The 27,744-nt window shown below is 37.3% G+C and overlaps 1 protein-coding gene across 2 annotated transcripts in view; it reads left to right on the top strand.

The window, feature by feature from the left end:
• Window positions 1–27,744, top strand: part of AK9 (adenylate kinase 9) — a 114,919-nt gene that overhangs the window by 26,154 nt on the left and 61,021 nt on the right. Inside the window, exons 9-17 of one of the 2 annotated variants that reach the window (XM_026005795.2) lie at window positions 646–720; window positions 3,752–3,850; window positions 8,451–8,590; window positions 8,671–8,851; window positions 12,567–12,711; window positions 13,955–14,068; window positions 14,159–14,254; window positions 17,590–17,738; window positions 27,237–27,393. In XM_026005795.2, coding sequence (XP_025861580.2) covers window positions 646–720; window positions 3,752–3,850; window positions 8,451–8,590; window positions 8,671–8,851; window positions 12,567–12,711; window positions 13,955–14,068; window positions 14,159–14,254; window positions 17,590–17,738; window positions 27,237–27,393 — 1,156 coding nt within the window. The remainder of the gene's footprint in view (window positions 1–645; window positions 721–3,751; window positions 3,851–8,450; window positions 8,591–8,670; window positions 8,852–12,566; window positions 12,712–13,954; window positions 14,069–14,158; window positions 14,255–17,589; window positions 17,739–27,236; window positions 27,394–27,744) is intronic. The other variant, XR_011997409.1, reaches the window with a different exon arrangement.

The raw sequence follows: 27,744 nt of genomic DNA, 5'->3' as shown, positions 1-27,744 counted from the left end.
AAAATCTTTTAAAAAAATAAATGAGAAAGGAAATCCAGAAACAATGAAAATAGATATATTTTATTATAAAAAATATATTATAGAAGATGCCATAAAGTTAAAGGATAAATCTTTTTTATTTTCTATGGTAAAATATTTGCAATTAATATGGGTTAAAGGCTTTCATGAATGTTAGGAAAAGAAAAAGTCTAATTAAAAAATTGCACAGATATTATGGTTAGGCAATGTACAGAGATGGGTATCTAAATATTGAAACTCACCCATAGCCAGGGAAATAAAAAGTAAAACAAACCAATTTCATTTTCAATGATCAGTTTGGCAGAAATTATTCTGTGAATATGTGCTGAAAGATAGATGTCCCAAACATTTTATATTTAGAAGGACTCTAAAACATCAGTGTAAAGAAGAACTGAAAAAAAAATCAGAAAGAATAAAATTCATGATAAGAAGACTAGTTTAGGCTTTTGCAAAAAAGCATTTAAAATAATATATATTATATCATGTATAATAAAGCAAACTATTTAGCTTTATTTTTTTTTAACAATTTAGCTTTAATGGTTTCTTCATAGTATGTTAAGATTCTGATCTTGTGTTCAGTTTTGTCAATGATCCTGGATTGTAAGGTTTCTTTTCTATTTTATGCAGGAAGTAATGGCTGAGCACGATTCCCAGTATCTCATTGAGCTAGATGGAAATAAGCCCCCAGAGGAACTCTTCATGGTAAGTGCAATGTTTGTAAGAATAGCCCAAGGTTTAGAAAATCAAAAAGCCATTGACTTGATTGTATTTATTTTAATAAACATCAAAAGTATATTTACATTTTAGCACTATGTATTTTTGAAAATGTCATCTTGACACTTAAAAATATGATGTTATATCTATTTATCTGCCCATTTTTAAATCAAAATTGCATATGAATTTAAAATCTCTGTGTAACAAAAAGTGCTTCAAAGAAAAGTAAAAGCAAGTAAGAGCCAATAAGCATGTGATTAAGATGCTTACTATGAGTAATTAGGGAAATGCAAACCAAAACCATAATGAGTTACCACCTCACACCCACTAAGATGGCTAAAATTAAAAAACAGACTAACAAAAACCAGGCAATAGCAAGTGTTTGTGTGGATGTGGAAAAATTGGAGCCCTCATATGTTGCCGGTGGGATTATAAAATGGTGTGGCTGCTTTGGAAAATAGTTTGGTAGATCCTCAATAAGTTAAACATAGAATTACCATACGGCTCAGCAATCAACTTCCTGGTGTATATACCCAAAATAATTGAAAACAGGTGTTCAAACAAAAACTTATACATAAAGGTCCATGGCAGCGCTATTTACAATAGCCAAAAGGTAGAAATAAGCCAAATGTCCATATACTGATGAATGGAAAAACAAAATGTGGTGTATCTATACACTGGGATATTATTCAGCAATAGAACAGAATCCAAGTTTTGTTAGATGCTACAACATGGATGAGTCTTGAACACATCCTAAGTAAAAGAAAAGTTACAAAGGATCCCATATCATATGATTCCGTATGATATCCAAAATAGGCAGACCTATCAAAATAGAAAATAGATTAGTGGTTTCCTGGGGTGATGGTTACCACAATGGGAGCTCTCAGGATAAATGTGGAGTGACTACTAGTATGTAAAGGGTTTCTTTGAGGGATAATGAAAGTGTTCTATCATATGGTCTCATTCATTTGGGGAATATAAAAAAATAGTGAAAGGGAATAAAGGGGAAAGGAGAGAAAATGAGTGAAAATATCAGTGAGAATGACAACATGAGAGACTCCTAACTCTGGGAAACAAACAACGGGTAGTAGAAGGGGAGGTGGGCGGGGGGGTTGGGGTGACTGGGTGACGGGCACTGAGGGGGGCACTTGACGGGATGAACACTGGGTGATATATGTTGGGAAATTGAACTCCAATTAAAAATAATAATAATAAAATTTTTAAAAATTAAGAAAGTGTTCTAAGATTGATTATGGTGGTAGTTGTACAAATCTATACTAAAACCATTGAATTATACACTTTAAGTGGGTGAATCATATCTGAATTGTATCTCAGTGAACCTGTTTTTTAAATAAAGAATATACTCCACACTACTGTTGTCCATTCTACTTCACTGGACGCTCTACAACTCTCAAGTTGGAGAATCCCAGAGCTCGCTCCTTGTTCACTCTTCTCCATCTGCCCTACTAAATGCTGCTAACTCTTAAATTTGTGTTACTATCCCAGACCTTTCCCCTGAATTCCATGCCTGTATAATCAACTGCTACTCAGTGTATCCATTTGGATGCCTTGGAGTTATCTCAGATTTAGGTGTACCAGAAAAAGTCTCTGATCCACTGTCACCACCACCTGCCCCAGGTACACTCCTCCCACAGTTTTCCCTTCTTGCTAAGTGTTAAATCCACTCATCAAGCTGCTCTTCTATTTTTCTCACATCCTATATTTTTTTAAATTTTTATTTATTTATTTATTCATAAGAGACGCAGAGAGAGAGAGAGAGAGAGAAGCAGAGACACAGACAGAGAGAGAAGCAGGCTCCATGCAGGGAGCCTGATGTGAGACTCCATCCTAGAACTCCAGGATCATACCCTGGGCTGAAGGCACACACTCAACCACTGAGCCACCCAGGCATCTCGCTCACATCCTATACCTAAGCAGGTTTTTCCTGCTTAGGAAAAATCCATAATTTGTATTTTATAACACAGGACAGACTTTTCTCAAGGTAGAGGGCAGAAGCTCCAACAGGCCTGGTTGAAACTTGCCAAGCCTATTAAGACCTCATTTGCCAGTGACACCCTGGCCTTTCTGCCCACTCCATTGGCCAAAACAAATTACATGGAGAAGCTCAATATCAGTGGGATAGGGAAGTATATGGTACCCACAGTGAGCCGGGAATTAACAAGTGAAGGGAAGGAAGGATAAATTATGAACAAATAGTACAATCTACCACAGATTACCATTCACTATCAGAACTTTGTCAATCCACCATCTCTCATCTCAGAGTCAGAGTTTCATATTCTTCTGCATGATGTCCTTATTAGTTTCTAATTCTGCCATAGGAGAGTATCATAGATGAGGTGGTTTAAAATGGCAGAAATTTATTTCCTTATAGTTTGGGAGGTTAGAAATAAAAAAAAATTGAGGTGTTGGCAGGGCCTTGCTCCCTCCAATGCCTCTAAAGGATAATCCAACATTGCCTCTTCCAGCTGCTGTTGGTCCCAGCCATCTCTTGAATCATGGCAGTATAACTCCAATATCTGCCTCCATTTTGACATGTCTGTATTCCCTCTACCTAAAGAAGTCCCACAGAGCTAGACCTTTAAGGACATGAATATTTGGGGACCAAAGGGCAGACTTTATGGGTTGAATTGTGTTCCCCCAAAAGATATGTTGAGGTCCTAACTTCCAATACCTATGAATGTGACCTTATTTGGAAATAGGATATTTTTAGATGTAATCAAGTTAAGGTGACTTCATACTCATTAGGGTGGGGTCTAACCTAATATAGTGGGTATCCTTATAAGGAAGAGACTCAGACATATAGGGATAAAATGGCCATGTGACAACAAAGGCAGATACCGGAGAGATATGTCTACAAACCAGGGAACACCAAAGGTTGCCAGCAAGCCACCAGAAGGTAGAGGCAAGGAAGTATTCTACAGAAGCTCCTCACTTCTTCAGAATTGTTGAGATGTTCAAATGCCAATGTATTTAAATATTTGTTCTTTAACAAATTTAGACAGTTATGGATCGACTTAAATATCTGAACCTGAAAAGAGCAGCTGTTCTAACTAAACTTCAGAGTGCAGAGGAAGAAATTGCTGACATAATGGAAAATGTAAGTTATTTTTAACTGAAAGTCCATCTTTTCACTCCATGATGTGACCTTAATTTAATGTATTCTTTCAAAGTACAAAAGGAGTTTCAGGATACCTTTCTAAAAATGGATTTGATTTTTAGGAAAAAGATCTAATATTATCACAATATTTTTGTGAACACTGAAAAAAAGTTTTGAAACAAAAACAATACAATCAGAACAATTAACCACAAGAATAATGAGAAATAAGCCCAAGTTCATTTTTAAAATTTTGCAACACTGAAAGAAGCAAAGACATAAAATCCCTCAACTCTATAGGCACTCATTTATTCCTTCAATCATTCAACCCATTTTTTTAATAGCTACTGTGTTTCTGACGCTGATGTATTATGGATATGACAGTGATCAAATTATAATTGCTAAGTGCTAAAAAAGTTCTCAGGCCTTTTTTATTAAGATTTTATTTATTTATTTAAGAGAGAGAGAGTGAGAACACACTCAAGTTGGAGGAAGGGTGGAGGGAGAGAATCTTCAAGCAGACTCCCCGCTGAGTGTGGAGCCCAACACATGGCTCTATCCCACGACCCATGAGATCATGACCTGACAGCCCAGTAGTATCATCTAGGAAGCTCTTTAAATATGTTAATACCTAGACCAGTTAAAACAGAATCTGGGATAGGACTCTGGTATTAATTAAAACAAAACAGGATATCAAAGTCCTATCAAAAGTACAGGCAACAAAGGAAAAAAATAGATGAATTGGACTTTATCAAAATGAAAAATATATTTGTTCATCAAAGAACACTACCAACAGAGTGAAAAGATAACCCACAGAATGGGACAGGATATTTGTGAGTCATATATCTGATGAGCGATTAGTACCTAGAACATATAAAGAACTCCTACAACTCAACAATAATAAAACCACCCAATTCAAAAATGCACAAAGAACTAAAAAGATAGTTCTCCAAAGAAGATTTACAAATGGCTAATAAACACATGTAAAGATATTTAACATAACTAGTTATTAGGGAAATGCAAATCTGAACTACAACACAAAACTACGTTATATCCATTAGTAGGATGGCCATTATCCAAAAAATAGAAAATAAGTGCTGTCAAGGAAGGAGAGAAATTAGAATGCTTGTGCACTGTTGGTGGCGATGTAAAATTATGTAACACTATGTAAATCAGGTTGGTGGTACCTCAAAATGTAAAATACAGACTTATCATGTGATCTAGCAATCCCACTCCTACGTATATACCCAAATGAACTGAAAGCAGAGACACAAACAGACACTTGTACACCGATGTTCGTAGCCACTTTATTCACAATAGTCAGAAGGTAAAAGTAACCCAAGTGTCCATCAATGGATAAATGGCTAACAGTGATATACACACACATACATATGTACACATGCACAGACACACACACAGACACACACACAGACACACAGACACACACACTGGAATGTTATCCAGCCTTAAAAAGAAATGAAATTCTGATATGAGCTAAAACATGGATGGAACTTGAAAACATTTTGCCAAGTGACACAAGCCAGCCAGACACAAAAGGACAAACATGATTCTACTTATATGAGGAAGGGTGGAATGAGGAGTTATTGTTTATTGGGTGCAGAGCTTCTGTTTGGGTTAATGAAAAAGTTCTGGAAATGGATAGTGGTGATGGTTGCACAACAATGTGAATGTACTTCATGTCATTGAATTGTAATTTCATGTTATGTATATTTTACTACAATTAAAAAAAAAAACTCGAAGACCTCCTTGCAGATTCTACTGTGCAACCAGGGATAAGAATCACTGGTTTGAAGGGTGAGAGAGACACAAAGACCTCAGTGGGAATTCAAACTCCCTGATGAAGAGTGTGAAGCCTGTTACATCTGAGAGCTGTTAGAGGAGAAAAGGATGTGTGGTGGAGGTGGGGAGGGGAGTGAGGAGGCGTATGTGGTGGGAGGAGGGACAGTGTCAGCCTGGCACCTAGCACAGTAGATGGTAACAGCATTGATTTTCAAATAAGACAGATGTAGATTTGAACTCCAAATCTAAAGCCTACCAGATCTGTGATTTTGCTTAACCCTATGCTTTATTCAGTCATTTAAAAAGAGGGATGATAAGGCCTACCACATAGTGTTATTATAAGGATGATAGGAGATGATGCTTGTGACGTTCCCAGAACCAACAGTAATATTCAGAATATCCGAGAGCTATATTGCAGGGCAGGCTGGCTTCATGGGCTAGCAACCCATGCAGTCACACAGGACCCCATCCTTAGAAGAGCCCCACAGTTTTTTAAATGAAATTCTTAACAACTTTAGAGCAAGGGCCCTGCATTTCTACTTTGTCCTGGGCCTGATGATTTAGCTCATGGAGTACAAGGACCTTCACCCAACTCAACAGAGCTGGAAGTAGAGCTGAAGAATCTCTTGTATGCCTTGCATTTGTGCCTAGTTGCTGGGTCATGGATGGATCCAGAAGTTCATCAGCAAGAGGCTCAGGTGAAAGGAGAGCTTGAGTGTAGTGGCTATAGCTGCCAACTTTCTCATGCATACTTCTTACCTTGACTGTGTCTGAGGTCCCCCTCACGGGATCCTCTGGATCAATCTTTCAGTCTCTCCAGAAGGTGAGCCTCCAGTCTTCTGATTAAAGGAGAAGTGGTGGCAGGATTGAGGGAAAGTTGGCCAACTGAGTGAAATGGACAGTAACACTGACCCCCGGCACTTCCTTTTAAAGACTTTCAACCAATTATCTGGTCTTTTGCTCTCTGTCACCCGTTTCACAGGGACCTGATGTCAACAGGTCCTGATCCCAATAGGATTTTGCAGACTGAGTCAACTCATTTCTTGTCTTGCCCATCCCACACTCATTCCTGCCACCACAGACGCTGAGCCCTCACTCCAATTTAAGTCAGTTTCCACCGTCCATCTGCTTTCTAGTTTATAAAAATGTGTAGCCATGCTGGTCAGCTGTCAGCTCTTCTGGTGCCCCTTCCAGCCTGTGTTCTCATAAATTCATATTTTTTTTGCATTCCGCTGCTGTCATTTTTGTGAAGTTTTAGGAAAGCAGCAAATACAAATGCATGTATTCAGTCTGCCTTCTTTAACCAGAGGCAGTCCTGAGCATTTTTAGACTAATATCAAACTCGTTCAAAAGCTCATTTTCTCATTGCCCCTCAGCATCTGCTAGACATGTGGCCTTGGAGGCTTGAGGTTCAGAGAGGAGCATGATCTGCTCTTTAAACAAGTTTCCTTTGAGAGCATGCCCAGTGTCTGCTTTCAAACACTTTTCCCGAGTTTGTACTAGAAATAGGGATGATGAGGAAAGAGTGACTGCCTCCTGACTTAAGTAGATAGGTTTCAGTCCCTAGTTGATTGTCTGTGGACTCCATAGAGAAGGGTGGTAACCCAACATGGCCCAACGATGAGCTTCTCTGTCTCATTCAACTCCCCTAACTATTGACCATTTCCTTAACATTTAGCTACTTCTTTCAGCCTTCAATTTTGGACATGCATGCAGCATCCTTGCAGCGTGCATGCCTCTTTAGTCTCTGATGCTGCAATGGTCCATAGGTACCATTCTCATCTGTCCTCCATACTCAACTCTGGAGCCAGCAGAATACATGTGACATATACATCTGAAGACTGGAAAAAGCCAAGCTGGACCCCTTTCCCCTAGCTGTTGCCTACTCTCCCCAATTCTTTTGTTCCTGATCAGCAGTCTGCAGTCTCTGGAAGTGGTTCTTAACTTTTCTGGAGGTCGCCAACAGAAAGAGATTTTATATTTTAAGAAGAACAAAAGAGCTAAGTAAATGCAAAAAAAGCAATCTGCATATAACATCTTACTATATAAAAACTTAGTTAAATTGGCTAAGAATCTGGTTTCTCAAGCCTTTTCTTTTTTTCTTTTTTTAGAGAGAGAGCACACACGTGCACAAGTGGGGGGGAGGGGCAGAGGGAAAGGGAGAGAGAAAGAGAGCATCTTAAGCAGGTTCCATGCCCTGCATGGAGCCTGAGGTGGGACTCGATCTCATGACCCTGACATCATGACCTGAGCTGAAATCAAGAGTTGGATGGTTAACCAACTAAGCCACCCAAGCACCTCAAAGCTTTTTAATAAGAATTTTTCCAAAAAAAAAAAAAATGCTTGATAAAATTTAAAACAAGGTCTTAGGGCAGCCCGGGTGACTCAGCGGTTTAGCACCGCCTTCAGCCCAGGGTGTGATCCTGGAGACCCAGGATCAAGTCCCATGTCAGGCTCCCTGCATGGAGCTTGGTTCTCCCTCTGCTATCTCTCTCTCTCTCTCTCTCTCTCTCTCTCTCTCTTTCTCTCTTTCTCTTTCTCTCTGTGTGTGTGTCTTTCATGAGTAAATAAATAAAATCTTAAAAAAAAATAAAACAAGGTCTTATAACAGAAATGAAAACTATTTGTTGTATTAAATTCTGTACAAATACAGAATGGTTGCAATTAAGAAAAAAGCAAAAATTTGCTTCCCAAATTATCTCTTAAATAGTAAAGCACTATCAAATAAGAAATGAAACACTCAATACTGTTAATTTTAGCAAAATTATGCCCACATTTTTAGGGTAGTATTTGTTTTTAACAGGATGAGCTGTTGCGTACTCTCTCATCTTATAAACTCATCGCACCAAGATACAGATGGCAGAGAAGCAGATGGGGACGTTTATGTCCTGTGGCTTTAAAAGAAGGTAACATTTATCCAGGATTACCAGATTTTTCTGTGAGGTAAGTAAGATTTTCAAAACTTAATCTTAAAACTTGCCCATACCCCTTTTCAGTTGTTTATAATTATGGCATATTTTAAGTTTTCTAGGCAAAATATACTGTCTTTCATCAGAAGAAGCATTAAAAACATTTTTACTGAACCCACGTCCTTATCTTCTTCCACCTATGCCGGCACCACCATTTAAAGTATTCATATTTGGACCTCAGTCTTCAGGGAAAACAACACTTAGCAATTTACTTGCAGAAAATTACAAAGGAAAGGTAACTACTTACCTAGCTACCTAGCTAGCTACCTATCTATCTATCTATCCTTGAATATAATTTGTAGGACTTTAGGATTCACAGAATTTGTACTCTGTTTTCCTAATTTTACACTGTCACTTGGGTAATTGTCCTACTGGGCTTGTCCTACCTTTTGCAAAAGGCAGCCACTCCAAGCCCATAGCCTCTCCTGCTTCCCAACAGCCCACGGATCTGACTGTTATGTCATGCAGACTGTGCCACCCATTACCTGTTTGGGTTTCACTCATCTCCTGTGTTCTGTGTCACAGTCCTCCTAGCTCTCCGTCCCTCTCCCCATGCAGTCACTCCTGCCATCATTCTTAGTATCGACAAAGATGAGCCTCTTAGGTGACAAACACCTTTGTCTTGTCAGTTCCTTGGTTTCTCTCCCCAGAGATCTTATTCTCCATCCTGAATAAAATGAAGAAAAATTATTTTTAATTTAGACCAGATAGCAGCAGAGGTGGTGAGAAGCAGGCAGATTGGGGATATAATTTAGTGAGGGATTAGAATGGAGAGGAGTTCTCTGCAAAGCCAGAGTGCTGGAGTGGAGAGCAAAAGGGGGAAGGCATGAGATGATGAGGGCTGAAGACACACTCAGAACAGCGCAGCCCTGGGAAGGGGTTTGACCTTATTCCAAATGCTATTCCTTTGTACGCAGGTGTAATATTTTCTATTTGCTTTTAACTTTTTATTGTAAAATGTGACAGAAAAGTGAAGGTCAGTGAATAATCACAGAACAAACCCATATGACCACCACCTAGGTCAAATACGGGATGGCCACCACCCTGGAAGCCCCCTCATGTCTCCTCCCAGTATCAGTCCTCTTACTCCTTCCACAGAGGTAACTGCTGCCCTCAACTTTATGGTATTCACTCCTCTTCTTTTCTCTTGTGGTTGGTTTTACCATGTAAATGTGCATCTAAATACCATAGGTTAGTTTTGCATATTTTCTTAACTTTCTAGACTGAAACAATTTACATTCTTTGTGCCTGGCTTTTTTTGCTTCACATTATGATTGTGATGTTTATGCATGTTATTTATACATGTTAGTGCATATAGCTGCAGTTTATACATTTTTTATTGCGTTCTGTTGATTGAATTATATTGTAATCTATTTATCCAGTTGAGTGTTTTTTTTTTTTCCAGTTCAGTGTTAATAAAACTTGGGCTGACATCTTTATATACTTTGGAGAAATGTCTAGAAGTAAAATTCCTGGGACATGGAATATGCATTCATTCAAGTTGTGTAGATAATGCCAAATTGTTTTCCAAACTAATTCTATCAGTTTACAACTATCAGCGGTGTGTGAGTTCTATTATTTCACATTCCTGCCAACTTCCATTGTGATCAGTCTTTCTAATTTAAGCCATTCTAGCAGGTGTATCTCATTGTGATTTTAATTTGCATTTCCCTGAAAATAATTAGGTTAAATACTTTTTCTTCTGTTTATTGATTGGCCATTCAGCCTCCTTTTGAAGCATTTGTTCAAGTCTGTTGTCCATTGAAAATTTTTTTGCATGCTCTTGGTAGGAATTCCTTATATTGTCTGTATACAAGTTCTTTCTTGACAATAAGCATTACGAATATTTTATACCATTCTGTGGTTTGCCATTTCACATTACATTACAGTATGTGTCAAAGGAATTATAATTTTAAAACAAAAGAGCTCTTACAAATCAATATGCAGATGAAGTCCCAATGGAAAAAATAGCAAAGAAGCCATTCACAAAATAATAGATGCAATAGAATAGCCAAGAATCATGAGAAAACGGTTATCACCTCCCTGATAACAAGAGAGATGCCAAAATAACAGAGAGATGCCATGTTGATCTCACTGCTGGGAGTTGAAAGATCACTATTAACAACCAATATTGTTGTGTGGCTAGGATGGGGGAAGTGCACTTTCATACACTGCTGGGAAGAGTATAACCATTAGGGATGACAATTAGAAATATGTAAGAGCCTAAAGTCCATACATATCCTTTGAACTGTTAATTCTATTTTATAGATTTTTCCTAAAGAAACTATAAAAGATATATACATAACTTTGTTCATCATAGCCTAGTTTATAATAGCAAAAACATGTATACCTAAGTGTATATTATTAGCATTTTAGTTAAATAAGCTGCAATATGTTCATCTGATACAATACTGTGTATCCATTAAAAAAAAGATGCTGTAGGGGCACCTGTGTGGCTCAGTGGTTGAGGGTCTGCCTTTGGCTCAGGTCATGATCCCAGGATCCTAGGATCAAATCCCACATCAGGCTCCCCATGGGGAGCCTGCTTCTCCCTCTGCCTATGTCTCTGCCTCTATCTCTGGGTCTCTCATGAATAAATAAATAAAATCTTTTTTAAAAAATGATGTGTAAAAAAATTTTTTTTAAATGATGTGTAGATGTATATTTTTTGTCATGGAATAATGTAATATAAGTGTATTGAAGGAAAAGCAAAATAGAATCTAAAAGTGTGAAAATATTATTTAAACTTAAAAGGCATGTAGAAAACTATATCTAACATCCTAATATTCAATACAAAGTATATTATCTACCTTATAATGGACTTATATTCAGAATATATATATAGGATTATAATCCAATTTTTTAAATGGGCAAAAGTTGAACATGAAGGTAAAAGAATGACCAGTAGCACATAATAGAAGCTCAATTTTTTTGTGATTAGGGGAATGTAAATTTAATCTGCAATGAGATACTTCTTCATACCCACTAGAATGGCTAAAATTTAAAAGATTCACAAAACCAAGTGTTGGTAAAGATACAGAGTAACTGTAATTTCCATAATTGCTGGTGGAAATATAAAATAATTCAACCATTTTGGAAACAGTTTAATGGCTTATTATACAATTAAATATCCACTTACCATATGACCCAGTAATTCCACCTCTAGGCATTTGTCCAAGGTAAATAAAAGCATATGTCCACAAGAAGACTTCCTCATAGATGTTCATTACTAGTTTATTTATAGAAGCCCCAAATTGGAAAAGTCCAAATATCCATCAAAGATGAATGGATTTTTAAAAAAAAAACTGGCATCTTCACACAGGGATACTACTCAACAATAAAAGAGAACTGATTGCTGATATATACACTTACACTGATGAATCTCAAAAAGATTGTACTAAGGAGAAAGGCTTGGAAAAGATTACATACTGTATGATTCTATTTATATGAAATTCTAGAAGAGGTAAAACTAATATATAGTGACAGAAAACAGGGGTGGCCAGGGGCCGGGAACTGACTATAAAAAAACATGAGGGAACTTTTTGGGGTGATATAAATGTTCTATATCTTCATTGTAGTTGTTGTTATGTGTACATATTTGTCAAAACTCATCACACTGTATATTTAAAATGGATTTAAGTTTATTGTAAGTCATACACACAAAATTGATTTTTTAAAAAAATGTGTAGCTTGAAAAAAATGTGTAACTCGAATATATATTACATGACACATACATATGTAAGTATATCATACTACATGAAAAGTAGGACTGAATTTCTATGAAGGCATGTTCTCAAAAATCGTTGGATTCTGAAAATAACATACCTCAAGTAGCATTGAGGTGTTTAAGGTAGATAAGTCTAGATATAGAAATAGATATAGATGCACAATGTGCTCAAGAATGCCCAGTGATTTCTGCTTCTGTTGGTTTTCTCAAATATTCTTTGCAGGTAATTGACTATGCCAAGCTTGTTCAACCGCGTTTTGATAAAGCCCTTGAAACGTTAGTAAGAGATACGATAGCCCAGGCCACTGAAACGGCGATTAAAGCTGTGAGAGAGCAGCTTCTCATAAAACTACAAGCTAAAAGACAAGGTGACCGTCTCTGTCAAATGTGTGTTCTGAGCATAAGTCAACAATTCAGCCTTGGCTGCCTGAGGGCTGGGACTTGCTTTGCTCACCTTGGAACCCTGGCACCTTCTACAGTGTCGCCTGTTAATACTTTGTTGGAGACACAAATATACATAAACCTGATTCGTAAACAGAGAAAAGATTTCAAGCCTTGACCTCTAAGGAAAGGAATCAGAGAGCTCAGAAAGAGCTTCCCAATTTGGATTTACTTTTTTGAGTTGGCCAGAGACTGAATAGAATTTATACCTTTATTGATAACCAGTAGTGACAAGGGCACTCCCCCTGATTCTCGTGGAGTTTACGTTGCTGCTCCTGCTGCTGCTGCTGCTGTCAGCCCCAATCGTAATCAATGTCTTCTCTTTGGAGGTATTAATTTCAAGTTCAAAACAGTCATAAGGCAACGAAACTGGAAGAAGCCCTAGTGATCAATTAACACAATTCTGTAACTTTACAGATGAGGAAAACTTTTCTTATAAATTGCAAAGCTTCTATCATTTTCTGTTCTTGAAACTATTTAAGGAAATTATCCCTTCCTGCATGGCAACGTTGAGCTTTTGCTGGGAAAGAACAGGTTATTTGCCTAATCTGCCTCTTCTTTCTCATCAGCCTACAAATAAGTAAAAGAGTCCAACATGGTGCCCAACAGCAAAAAGACCAGCACTAAGATCACATGCCACCCTTGGATGCCTGGGTGGTTCAGTCGGTTAAGTGTTTGCCTTCGGCTGAAGTCATAAAAAATATAGAAACAGATGTAATCTCTCTATACACTGCAAACTTAAGAAGCTCTTCCTTTTCTTTTTCAAATTCCACAATTACTCTAAATCTGACAGTGGGGTTCTTAAAAATTGTTTTAAATGGAATTTTCTGGTTCCACTAATTAGCTGGTTCTACCGCTAGTTTTGCTAATTTCACTTCTATAGTAATATGGAGGATGGCAGCTAACATGCAATAGGCTGCTTGTGTGCCAAGCATTTCCTCAGTGTCTGAGTCTACTCATTTAAACCTTACAACAATACTTGATGATTTGATGATCCTCATTATGCCCAGTAGAAATCAAAACAGAGAGATCAAAGGATTTGCCAAAGCCACACTCCCTGAGTCAGAACTTATATTCAAGTCTGCCTGTCTTTAAAGCAGATTTAATGACCATCCCTGTCTCCCCACTGCCAACTATATTTTGCTAACACAACCCATTACTATCTTTTAGAACAGTCAACTTTAAGAGCCCTTGAAAGAGAATTTGAAGGGAAAGAATATGGCAAGTTCCCAACTGATCCGTATAAGAGCTTAGAAGAGTCGCGGTCTTCATTTGATGAAGATGGTAAAAAATATATATATTCCTGATGTTCTTAGGCAAATCTTTCCTAATCTAAACAGATTAGCTATTAAAGCATATGATTCTTTCATGCAGTGTTCACCCATGAATCCCAAAGAAAAAGCCTTTTAGAAGACAATGAAGACAAAAAGAGTTCAGAAAATGTCCTTCAGGATCAAGCCTCTAAAACTGGTAAAGATGGTAACAAAATGAATGGCTCATGCCATGCATATGGATCTTATTTCCATTTATTTTGTATTTTATCATGTTTATATTGAAGCTTAAAATGATGCCCCATATGGGACACATAAGTTGAAAAAAAATAGGTTTTTGCTTATAGATTTAAACTGAGCAGCTATAGAACAGAAATAGATTTTCTAGAATGAAGAAAAATCTATTAAGATAATAAATTCTTTCTTAAGAGCTAACATTCTGGAATCAGAACATCACAAGCCTAGAGTGTGAGCTGTGAAATGTTACCATTTAGTGCTATTTACCCTTAAAATTTTTTTCCATTCATATATTAATGTAATTACAGTGTAAACTATTTTTACCTTTTTTTATTTATAAATCAACATTTATTTATATTACTTCATTAGGAAGTATTTTAATTCTCATTTTAAATTACTGCACAATTTCCCTATTCATAGATAATAGTTTTAAGTAGTACTTTGTGTTGTAAACTTATTTTTCAGATTTTTGTTCACTACTACAAATAAGGCTTTAATGACGTGTTTACATTGTCTGCATGCTGACATTGGTGGAATCACAAGTTTAATTAGTATGAAGATATAGACAGAGCCAAATTGCTTTGCATAAAAGTTATTCCAAAAAAAAAGTTATTCCAAATTATGTTCCCCTCAGTAATATACAAAATATGTATTACTGTTTCCTTGGCATATTTTCTTTTAAAATATAATTCAATTTTTATTTGACTATTTCTGAAATTTAATATTTTAATATTTATTAACCACATGTTTCTTCTTTTCTGAGGTGACCATTTTTGTCTTTGGCTCATTTTTCTAAGTTTCTATATCAGTTATATGGTTTCTATAAAACTTTCTGTATCAGTCACTTATTTTTCATTTTTTTTTCCACATTGGGTCATTTGTCTTTTAAATCACTTTGCTATTTTTGAAGTAGCGGGATTTTTCATAGTTTTATGGTCAAATCATTACTTTCACTTCATTGATTTCTTCCATTTCCTTTCAGATTTTACAAAGTCATCTTCTCAGCCAGAGATTTAATATATACTTATATTCTTTTTTTTTCTATGGGTCCTTTTGGTATTTAGTTTTTAAATGCTTCTGTAAATCACTGTGTTATATAATCTAGAGCTGATTTTTTGTTTGGTTGGTTCCTCTTAATTGAGACAGATGTGTGCTTGGCTGGTGTTTATTTTAAGCCTAGTAGGAACTGAACTGGGTACTGTCAGAAACTTACGTATGGCTCTCCTCCTCCAATACACACACACACACACACACACACACACTCACTCTTCACAGGAGGACCTGAGATATTAAAATTTTGGCCAAGTAACATCTGCCAGCCTCATCCAGCTGCTGCCGAGTTCCTAGCACCAAAACAGAAAGAAAGCCCCTTCCCCATACTGTCTGTTTGGGGAGGGCAGTTCAAGGTAGAAGCATGCCCTGGTAAAAAGACAGTCTCCCTGCAAGCCTTTACCTCTTGAAGCCAGGAGATGGTTAGTTACTTCAGGAGCAGCAAATTTGATATATTTTTTTTCCAATTTAGATCCACTGGCATTATATGAAACTAAAATTTCTCTTGGATTTGTTATAGGTTAAGTCATTATTTTCACTGCGGATATTATGTGCCTTCTATTTACCTATTTAATTACTGTGATTGTAATTTCAATTTAAAAAAATTTGGGAACACGAGTCCTGGCTCCCTGGACCCATACATACCACACTCTTCTTTGGCAATCGCCTACAATGTAATACTGGTTTTTAGGTGTTAGCAATGTTTTATTCACATATGAGAAAGAAACCAGTGAATCATCTACATTTAAAAGAAGTTTTCAAGGCTCTGATCAAGATCTAAAGTTGGAATCCAAAAAGGGAAAATTAATGTTTGGGTAATTTGATTCTCTTAGATTTTGGATCTGAAAATCACAAATAATTCCTTCAGAATTTTGAAGGAGAAATATGTGATTTTATTTATTTATTTTTTTTGAAATATGTGATTTTAAAAAAATTATTAATACTCTATGTTAAAGGCTACTCTATTGTAAACAGACATGCAAGAACACACACACAAAAAAGATAATGTGATATATTGTTTTGGTGCAAAAGAATATTGTGAAGACAAGGGCTGGCCATCCCCAGCATGTGGCTACCAGAATAAGTTACAAAATGGCTGGTGGTACTCAGCTGTTATATCAATATGCTTAGCAGGAAGAGGGAGAAGGCAAGGGACAAAAACTAGCGCTCCACCCAGCTGAGTTATTCCTCTTTAAAGAGATAACAGGAAGACTCACCAGGGAAAAAAATAAATCTGCTTGCATGTTATCTATGGGCCATCTAAGTTATAAGGGAAGTTGGAAGATGTAGTGCTTTTAGCTGGGCACATTGCTGACCCCAACAAAATCAGGATTCTGTTACTAAGAAAGAGAAGAATGGATATTGAGTGAACAACTAGCAGCTTCTAGAACATTTGGTATCTTTGCCTGGTTATTTCTGCCTCATCATGCCACCTTCTCAAAGGCTACAGGAAGGAAGATTGTGGGTTCTTGACTCTTCCACTCTGGCTCTCGAGGAACCGCTGGTTCTGTACATCCCCAACAACAAACCTCCCACTTCACAGCAGGGGGCAGTAAGCAGTTGCTCTTGGAAGGCCCTTTGGAGATTTCTGGGCTAGGATAGATTGGGCTCTATCAGGAGACCCTGGTGATGGAGCACTGGGGCAGCAGGTCAGGAAGCACAGCTGGAAAGGCAGAGGTCGAGGAGTCCAGTGCAGCTGCCAATCTTCTGTCTTATTAGAGGAGTAGATGAGTACCTACATCATGATGTAGCCTATGGGCCAACTCAGCTGTGTAAGGAGTTAGCACACAGTGAGGGCAAGAAGGAAGTACAACACTTGAAAAATCAGCCTGTGGCACGCTTTCTTCCACCCTTGCCTACTTGCCTACCTCTTATCCTCTCACAGTTTCACATGGTCCCATGCTTATAATTGGAAGCATTCATCTTGTTTTCTGATTCATCCCCTAGATGCTCGCGTTTTAGCTTGACCCTGGAATCCTTTGGTCCCCATCTCTTCTACCTGGCTTCCTGGGTATTGACTCCTGCTGGACATGACTTCTTACCTCATTCACTTTCATTCTGATACACTGGCTTTAAGCCACTGCTCTGATGTTTTATGTTTCCTGACTTAATGTTTCCTCCCTAGTCTATCTCCCCCTTCTTAGAGCATGTACCGTGGTAACACAAAAATAGTACTTTCTTGGATCAAGTATTAACAATCATGTTCTATTGCCAATAGCACTGTCCACTAAAATTATTTTACATTAGACCTATTAGAAGACTCAATAGAAGAGGTAACTGCAGAGCATCCAGAGGTGGTTTCTATACTAGAGGAGACTATAAAAATGACGAAGGATATGAACTTTGAACAGCCGTATGAAAAACATGCTGAAATCCTAGAGGAAATCATCAAAGAGGTAAGAAATCCAGATCCGAATGCTTATGCCCTTTGGTAATTTTTTAATATATCAACAATTATGCAATATCATTTCATAGCTTTGAAATTAATTCTTCATTAACTTTTCTTTTCTTTAATGGGGTTCAGTTGGTTAAAATATGGTGCCCATGAAGCCAGTACCAAAGTTAGGTATTTCATCTATGAGCTGATTAGTTGGAAACAGACAAATTTCACTCCATAGCTAATTTATTTCACCTGACCACCTTGAACATGTATTCATAAGGGAAATGAATGGACGCACAAGTGATTGTTCAATCTAAGGGTAAAATAAAGCGTCAGGTGGTATGTTATACTGCTGGCAAATCAGAAGGTTTATCTTTGGCCTATAAGAAACAATACATCCATATGGATCTATTTTGTACAGAGACCTTGAGTAAGCTTCCAGGGCAAAAGTCAAAGACAACAAATCTGTTTTGGACTCTCAACAATCTTCTTTGGTGGGCTCCTGGAGCCCCAGACTGTACCAAAGGTGAGTTGCTGTCTCCCTCCAGGCTCTCCATAGAGAGCTTTCAACTTCGCAACTTCTTCTGTATCTCTTCAAGTTGTTCTGACACCAGTTGGTTACTTCAGGAAAATTCTGAGGACCTACTATTTGCCCTGTAATGTGCTAACTACTAGGGATATGAGGATGAATTAAACACAGCTCTTTAAGGAGCTATCAGTCAGGTGGGAAGGCTGAGGCATAATCCAATCTTCGAGTTATCATGTACTATGTGATAAGTAGATATGTACAGGGTGTAGGAATCCCACCTGCAACCAGGGCTGTCATCTCCGCATGGAAAGTGAGACAAAGTATCCCCGAGGAGAGACACACAAGTAAGGGACATCTTTAGCACTGTGGAAGTCCCGTCTTTGCCCTTCGCTGAAAATTTCCTTCATTCTCTTCAGAGGTTATTCTAGAAGATACACATCTACAAGGAATACTAAAAAGACCTCTGATATAGGAATGTATATAGTGTCACTAGATGATAAACTGCCACTCTGGGATGCTGGAGGAGTTTAAACCACGTGAGATTTTAACATCAAATCTCTTATCAGATTGTCTTTCTCAAGAGAACAGAGACCTGTGTAGGGGATTGACTTGTCATCAATTTTGATGGTCTCTGTGAGTAGTAAGACTATTTTTAGAAAGTAGTTGGATTGAACCTAAAACTGCTCTAAAACAAGAAAAATAAGGTTCTTAAAAAAAGTAGCCAGATAAAGAAATATGCTCCTTTATGTCATTTGCTCATTTTTAAATAGTTTATTTTTGTCTTCGTTTATAGTTATGTGTTCTGAATATGAGCCCTTTGTTAGAAGTGTTGCAACTATCTTTACAAATATCTTCTATTCTGAATACTAGGAGTTAATTTTAATGAAGTCCAATTTATTAACTTTTTCTTTCATAGGTAGTGCTTCCTATGTCCTATTTCAGAAGTCTTTGGCTGTTCAAGATCAGGAAGATATATATTCTCCTAGGTTCTCTTCCGTAAATTTTGCATTGCCTTTCATATTTAGATCTGATGTCCACTTTGGATTAATTTTTATGCATACAAAAAAAATACCCAAATAGCCAATAAGCATATTAAAATGTACTCAACATCATTCATTATCAGAAAAATACAAATTAAAACCCCAACATGAGGAAGGGGATGAAGAAGTGCAAACTTCAAGTTATGAAAGAAGTCAAGGGGATGAAAAGTACAGCATAGGGAATGTAGTCAATAATATTGTAATAACTCTGTATGGTGACAGATGGTGACTACATTTATCACGGTGAGCATTTTCTAATGTATTTAATTGCAGAATCACTATGTTGTACACCTGAAACTAATATAACATTGTATATCAATCATACTTCAATGACAAATAATAATGCATACATACTTTTACACGGATTTTTTTTTTTTAAACTCACATCATGAAGATTAAGGTTCATTTTTTTTAATACGGATATCCAGTTGTGTTCCAGCACCATTTATTGAAAAGACGAACCTTTCCCCACTATCATAAATTAAGTGGCCACGTCTGTGAGATCTATTTCTGGACACTGCATTCTGTTCCATGGACCTATTCGTCTACCTGCATTCCACTACCACACATATTAACTCCTGTAACTTTATAATAAATTTTGAAATCTGGGGCAGCCCTGGTGGCTCAGCGGTTTAGCACCGTCTCCTGCTTCTCCCTCTGCCTGTGTCTCTGCCTCTATCTCTCTCTCTGTGTCTCTCGTGAATGAATGAATAAAACCTTTAAAAAAACTTTTTTTTGAAATCTGGAAGGGAGAATCCTTCAACAGCTTGTTTCTCCTGTCACTGCATCCTTCTCTGTCATAAGCTGTTTTGTTCTGCTTGCTTTTTCAAGAGTATCTTGCCTATTATGGGTCCTTTTCACTTCCACATAAATTTCAGAATTATCAAATTGCAGACACGTGCAAACATACACACACACACACACACACACACACACACCTACTGAAGTTGTGATTGGGGGCATTGTAACTGTAAATAAATGATGAAAACTGCTATCTTCACAATATTGGGTCTTCTAACCCATGAGCATAGAAAAGCCTTACTTTATCTTGGTCTTTAATTTCTCCCCACGTTGTTTTATAGTTTTCAGTATAGAGGTCTTCAATTCTCTCAGCAGGTTTATTTGTAGGTATTCGATGTATTTTAGATAATGCTGTGGTCCTATTTTGTTTTCGAATTGTTGTTTCTGTAATCATATTTTAGCCTCTTTTTCTGTTGTACCTCCCACTAAATTTCATTTTCTGATCTGAAGCTCATAGCCCATATACAGAACAGATATAAGTGATGGTCTTGGGCCTAATATATGATCACGTCCAGGAAAAGAGAATAAGAGAATAGGTTTTATTTCATTTGCAAACTGAACAGTTAGGCATGGCTCCTGGAGTGATGGGTTAAGGAAGACTCTGAAACATATCTGTATCTCAGCTCCTTTTAGAATCTTTTAGAATTGTAGCTTATCAATATTTTGAAGCCTTAAAAATACAGAAATAATGATAGGTATCATTTCTACCAAAGAGAAGAGTCACTCCCTTGTGATGGAGAATGCACAGAAATTTTTTTTCTATACAAAATTGCTTGCACTTTTACCTGGTTTCTGCCTTGACCTGCTACAGACACACAATAGAAGCAGAGAATGGGGGACACTGGGAACTTCTCTCTGCTCCTATTACTCTATACAAGTGCATAGACTGAAGCTGCTACATAGACTTATGCCAAAGGTATTTGCCCAGTACCTCACAGAAAAAAAGTCAAGGGAACAACATCAAGGGAAGTGAGGCTGTTGTGTCAAACCTGCCAGTGAATGTTTTCTAGCCCATGAGCTATCCAGTCGCACATCATAACTGTAGCCTGTTTATCTAGTCACTGTGTCATGTACTTCCTCTGATTCTCCCAATCTCTTCTCTCAATCGCTCTCTCTCAGATATATTTCTTCAGAGTGGTAAATATTTGTATATACAAGTGATAAACATATATATGTATGTATATGTATATATCTACATATACTCACACGTGGTAAAATTAAAAATAAACAGGGAATAGCACAGAATACAGGAATCCAGAGTTAGCATGTTTAAATGCAGGAGGAAATTTTTTATTAAGTTAAAATCACAAAGGGATAGAAGGATGAACAGTGCATGAAAATGTTATACCATTTTTCTAAATATCACTTTCTCCCACTCACCCCTCCCCTGAGGATGTCCAAAGGGAATGCCACTTTATTTTCAGCTAGTCAAACATCTGAGAGCCCACTTCCATGGCTCCCGTGATGGCTAGGCCAGATATAGACTACGCACCAAGGCCTCCCTGGGGCCCCCTCCCTACCACTTGCCCCACAAGGCTGAGTCCCACCACCACTCTGTTGGACAATACACTCTGGAATTCTTTAAGATAGGAAATCCTAAGGAAGGTTCTCCCTTTTCTCCACAATAATCTCAACTGGGGAATCTCCTTCAACAGATTCCTACACCGAAGCTGTTTTGCTGATACACCCAAAACCTGTATTGTCAGTCCTCACCTCTGGAAATGTTCCTCCCCTCAGCATTGAAATGTCCAGGTCTGAGTGCCTCCCTTCTGCAACCTCTTCCCTTGAGGCAGTGGATGTGCCCATAATGTTTCACCTTCTCCCTTTTCTCAGAGTCCTTTGAGATAAAATCAGAACGAAAACCTGCATTTGGACCTGCACAAACACAGTGGAAAAGTCTTAAAGCAAATTCTTAATAGAGAGGCTACTTAATAATTCTCTCTATAAAAACACCATGAAAATCATAATCTTAGGACAAAGGTCAAAAAGTATTTATAATAAATATAACATTAATTCATTAATATAAAGATTTCTTACAAATCAAGGAAAATGGAATGCCATATATAAAAGCAGGCAGGGATGTCTGGGTGGCTCAGTTGGTTGAGCGTCTGCCTTTGGCTCAGGGTGTGATCCCGGGGTCCTGGGATCAAGTCCCACATCGAGCTTCCCATAGGAAGCCTGCTTCTCCTCTGCCTATGTCTCTGCCTCTCTCTCTGTGTGTGTCTCTCATGAATAAATAAATAAATAAAATCTTTTTTTAAAAAAAGCAGGCAAAAGATACAGATTGTTCCATCAAAGAAGAAATGCACGTGGTTAATTGGAAATTTAAATGTTCAAATTTTGAGAAAAATATGAAACTTAAAACAGTGGGATACAAGTTCTTGTCAAATTGCCAAAGATTTTCAAAAATGTATAAAAATCCATACTAGTGAGGTTATAATGAGATGGTCACATAGAAAGAGCAAAAATTGATACAGATGTTTTGGAAGCAATGTGGCAATGTGTGTGAAAGGTCTTTAAAATGCTCATTCCCTTATACCTTTTGACATAAAAACACATAATCTAGGAATCTAACCTAATATAATATTTGGGCATAGATTTGTATATACAGATATTCATCACAGTGTTATATTAAAATTTAAAATTATGTAGATATTTAGAGAACAATTAAATTAAGATCTATTCATTTGATAAAATACTATGAAGGCATTAATTTTTTTAAAAAACTTAGATGGAGAAATTATAAATTATATCTCAGTATTGCTTTCATTTTCATATCTTTGATTGAAACTGGACAGTAAAATTTTCATTAACCATTTATATTTCTTTTATTCAGCTTGAGTTGTATGTGACATATAACATTATATAAGTTTAAGGTATGTAACATAATGATATATGTAGATATTGTGAAATGTTTACCACAATAATTTTAGTTAACACCCATCACTTCACATACTAGTTTTGTGTGTGTGTGATCAAAATTTATAAGATCTACTCTCTTTGCTACTTTCGAATATACAATATATTATTGTCAACTATAGTCAAACCATGCTGAATATTATACCCCCGGGACCTATTTATCTTATAATTATAAATTTATACCTTTTGACGACCTTCATCTATTCTCCCCACTCTCACCCCTACCTCTGGCAACCACCAATCTGTTCTCTGTTTCTATGAGTTATTTTTAGATTCTACATATAAGTGAGATTATAATAGTATTTGTCTTTCTTCGTCTGACTTATTTCATTTATATTTCTTTTTCAATATTTTTCTCTTTTTTCCCCTAATTCTCTATGTTAAGCACTTCAAGGTGTTTAAAATTCTTCTTTTAAAGGACTCTTCATTCAGATGGAAAGTAGGTAGGTAGGTAGGTAATCTTAAATTCTGCAGAGGCTGGTTATACCCATCCTCGTGACGTCTCTTCCCCTCTGATTTCTAATATCCTGTGATTACCTAATGACACACAAACTTGAACCCCTCAGAGTTGGTGTACTGCCAGAGGGGGGCTGGGGGCAGAGTTTAGCAGAACTCCTTAATCACCTTCAAGGTTTATTTTCACCTGATTCCTTCCTACTGCTTTTATTTTTTTTTATTTTTTTATTTTTATTATTTATTCATGATAGAGAGAGAGAGAGAGAGAGAGAGAGAGAGAGGCAGAGACACAGGCAGAGGGAGAAGCAGGCTCCATGCACCGGGAGCCGGACGTGGGACTCGATCCCGGGTCTCTAGGATCGCGCCCTGGGCCAAAGGCAGGTGCCAAACCGCTGCGCCACCCAGGGATCCCCTTCCTACTGCTTTTAGTAACCATGTCAGTACCTTCTCAGCTCTCACACTGAGGGATGAAAAGCAAGAGGGAAGTAAAGAGTGTTGTCATTAAAACCAGCAAGCTGAACTGGACCCCTGCCACTCAAAAAGTGGTCCATGGACCACTGTCACTTGGGAGCATGTTTGAAATGCACACTCTTGGGCCCTACCCAAGACCTCCTAAATTAGGATCTGAATTCTGTAATACTGAATAACAGATAGCAAAATGTATTGTTATATTTATTTAATAATAAATATATTATTTAAATAAATATTATATTTAAATAAATTCTCGTTCTTAATTTTTAAAACTGAGCTTTATTTCTTTAAAATTAAGTGTTTCTTTAAAATTAAATGACTTTTTTTTTCTTTTGAGTCAGAAGAATTCATTGTTGATGTTCTGCTTAGAAAATCTGTCTTTTGCTGAGAGTGCCATGTTGAAGTCTCCTACTACTAGTGTATTATTTTCTAAGTATCTCTTTACTTTGGTTATTAATTGATGGATATACTTGGAAGCTCCTGCATTAGGAGCATAAATATTCATAATTGTTAGGTCTTCCTGTTGGATAGATCCTGTATGATATAGTGTCCCTCTTCATCTCTTATTAGAGTCTTTGGTATAAACTCTAATTTATCTGCTAGGAGGATTGCTACTCCAGCTTTCTTTTGAGGATCAGTTGAATGGTAATGGGATCATGTAGCCCATTCACATTCAGAGTAACTATTGAAAGATAGGAATTTAGTGTCATCATATTACCTATACAGTCCCTGTTTTTGTGGATTGTTTCTTTGGGCTCCCTCTTTCTTTTTGGGGTCCTCCTTAATATTTCTTGCAGAGCCGGTTGGTTAGGTGGTCACATATTCTTTCAGTTTCTGTCTATCTTGGAAGCTCTTTATCTCTCCTTCTATTCTGAATGACAGCCTTGATGGATAAAGTATTCCTGGCTGAATGTTTTTCTCATTTAGTACCCTGTATATATTGTGCCAGCCCTTTCTGGCCTGCCAGGTGTCTGTGGAGAGATCTACTCTTAATCTGATATTTCTCCTCATATAAGTTAAGAATCTCTCGTCTCGAGCTGCTTTAAAAATTTTCTCTTTATCCTTGGAATTTGCAAGTTTCATTATTAAATGTTGAGGTGTTGAACGGTTTCTATTGGGAGGGTCCTCTCTATCTCTTGGATCTGAATGCCTGTTTCTCTCCCCAGATTAGGGAAGTCTCAGTTATGATTTGTTCAAATATATTTTGTGGTCCTCCTTCTCTCTCTTTCTCCCAGTCTCTTCTGGAATCCTAATTAGACATACATTCTTCCTTCTCAAGGTATCATTTATTTCCCCAAGCCTTTACTCGTAGGTTCTTAATTGTTTTTCTCTTTTTTTCCTCAGCTTACTTCCTTTCCATCAACTTATCTTCTATGAAAAAAAAAAAAAAACTTATCTTCTATGTCACTCACTCTCTCTTCCACCTCACTAACCCTAGCAGTTAAAGTATCCAGTTTTGACTGCATCTCAGTTAAAGTATTTTTAATTTTGGCCTGATTAGATCTCAATTCTGCAGTAACAGAGTCTCTAAAATCCTTTATGCTTTTTTCCAGAGGTACCAGTAACTTTATAATTTTACTTCTGAATTGAATTTTTGACATCATATTTAAATCCACGTTCAATAACTCTATGCCAGAGAGGAGTGCTTCCAGTTCTTTCTTTTGTGGTGAATTCTTCCTTCTAGCCATTTTGTCCAGTGTAGAGTGGCTATATGAGTGAGCTGAGTCAAAATATCAACCACAACCTAAGTAAAATGCACCCTAGACAATTATGAAGAGGTCAGAGACCAGAAAATAAAAGAAAAAGAAGAACAGAACAAAATAAAACAAAAGGACCACTAAAATGAAAAACAAATTTTAAAACAAAATAGTAAAAAACAAAGAAAAAGAAGAAGAAAAGGGGGTGGTGGTGAGGAAGTGGTAGTGGAGAGAGAATTTAATCTCCCTGAGAGGATCTAGAGGGTGATCCTCTTGATTCTGAGTGTATTTTGTTCTGTATGTTAGAAGATGCTCAATTCCAAATTTATATAAACCAGCAATACTTATATAAAGTATCATCGACCACAAAAACATAAACAAGATAAAAGAGGGGGACAGAATGGGAAGGAAGAGAAAGTATAGTCTCACAGAATGAACCAACATGGTGTTCCACTTGATTCGGGGTGTCTTTTGGTCCGTGTGTTAGAAGGTACTGACTTCCACCACTGTAAAACAAAACAAGACCGAAAAAAAAAAACAAAAAACAACAAAACAAAAACCCGGTATCTCCTATCTACCAAAATTAAATTGAACATTGAAGGGAATTCAGAAGTGAAAAATAAATGTAAGATGTGTAATTGTAGAAATATGAAAGTCAAAAAAGGAAAAAGCTTAAAAACGAAGAGTTGGTAAAATATTGTAGTTAAGGTGAGAAAAGAGAAAAAATATTGGAAAATTTTAACCTGATATAAAAACAAGTCATAATGAAGAAAAATAAAAACAATCGTCTACTTCTATATACTATTTTCCCTCACTCCTGGAGCTTTCCAGTGCTGCTTGTTCAGTAAACTCACTTTTCCCTTGTCCTTCCAGCAGTTCTTCTGGGGAAGGGTCTGCTGTGCTGATTCTCAGGTGTGGGTGCCCGGGAGGAGATGCCCCGCCCCTTGACAGGCTCTGGGGTAAAGGGAGCTCTGGAAATGACCCTCGGAACCAGAGGGGGGGGCTTCTCCCAACACCTCTGATGTGGTGCTCCGGCTCTTTACCGAGATTGGACCCAGTGTGCAGTGAGCTTTCCCTGGGCACCCCTCCTCTTATAGTGACTCCAGGAATCTTGAGGCCTCAATTCCCCTCCTGCAATTCTGCCCGATTTCCCTGCTAAGCACTTTCCCATCAGGGACACGGATTTTTAAAGTTTCCAGCTCGTCCGGGGCTGGGCTTTTGTGCCTCGAGGCTTTTGAGGCTCTGCTTTTGCCCAGCTAGTTGTGGTTCCCCTCTCCCACTTTATTTTTTATTTTTTTCACCTTCCTACCTTGTTTGAAACGAAAACGGTTCTCTCTGTAGCATTCCAGCTGTTCTGTCTTCAATCTCAGGTCGAATTCGTAAGTGTTCAGGATGTTTTGAAAGTTATCTGGGTAAGTTTGGGGGACCAGATGAGTTGAAGACCCCTACTCTTCCACCATCTTGCCTCCACTTGAATCAGAAGAATTCAAAAGATAATTCTGAAAAATTATAAGAAGATAAGGTCTGCAAAAACGATTTGCGCCAGGAGTATCTTGACTTCTCTGGCTATGATGGTAATATCAGTGTGTCATTTTCCACAGGTAGTGGAAGAAAACACAAATAGGTGTTCTGGTGCCCCAAAGTATGGAGGATGGATAGTGGACAACTTCCCTACTATAAAAGAACTGTGGATAGTCTTAATCGATAAAGGAATTATACCGGATTTAATAATCTGTTTATCAGATACAGAAAACAATGGTTGGTAAATATTTATCATGTAAATCTAAAAGTGAAGTTTTTAATGCTGACAATACATTTAGTTAAAATACAAAATGGAAAGCCCTCCACTCTCCCTACATACAAATACCACACGAGCCATCCCATCACAACCCAGAGGTACACAAAATGAGTGTAACCCACTCACCAAGTATATGGCCAGGAATGGTGTGCTGGATCATTGGCTGTTCCATCAGGTCCTTACACTTATTCTTTGGAGCTGAGAACTTAACACCCTGTTCTTAGTCATCATTATAACTTCTAAATGAAAAACAAGTAAGGCAGAGAGTAAAAACTATACATTAGTCCTTATTCACTTCAAATGGGAAATAT

The sequence above is a fragment of the Vulpes vulpes genome, chromosome 1 (genome assembly GCF_048418805.1).
Source record: "Vulpes vulpes isolate BD-2025 chromosome 1, VulVul3, whole genome shotgun sequence".
NCBI classification, from domain to species: Eukaryota; Metazoa; Chordata; class Mammalia; order Carnivora; family Canidae; genus Vulpes; species Vulpes vulpes.
The sequence above is the reverse complement of the archived record's forward strand: the minus strand, read 5'-3'. Positions and strand labels throughout refer to the sequence as shown.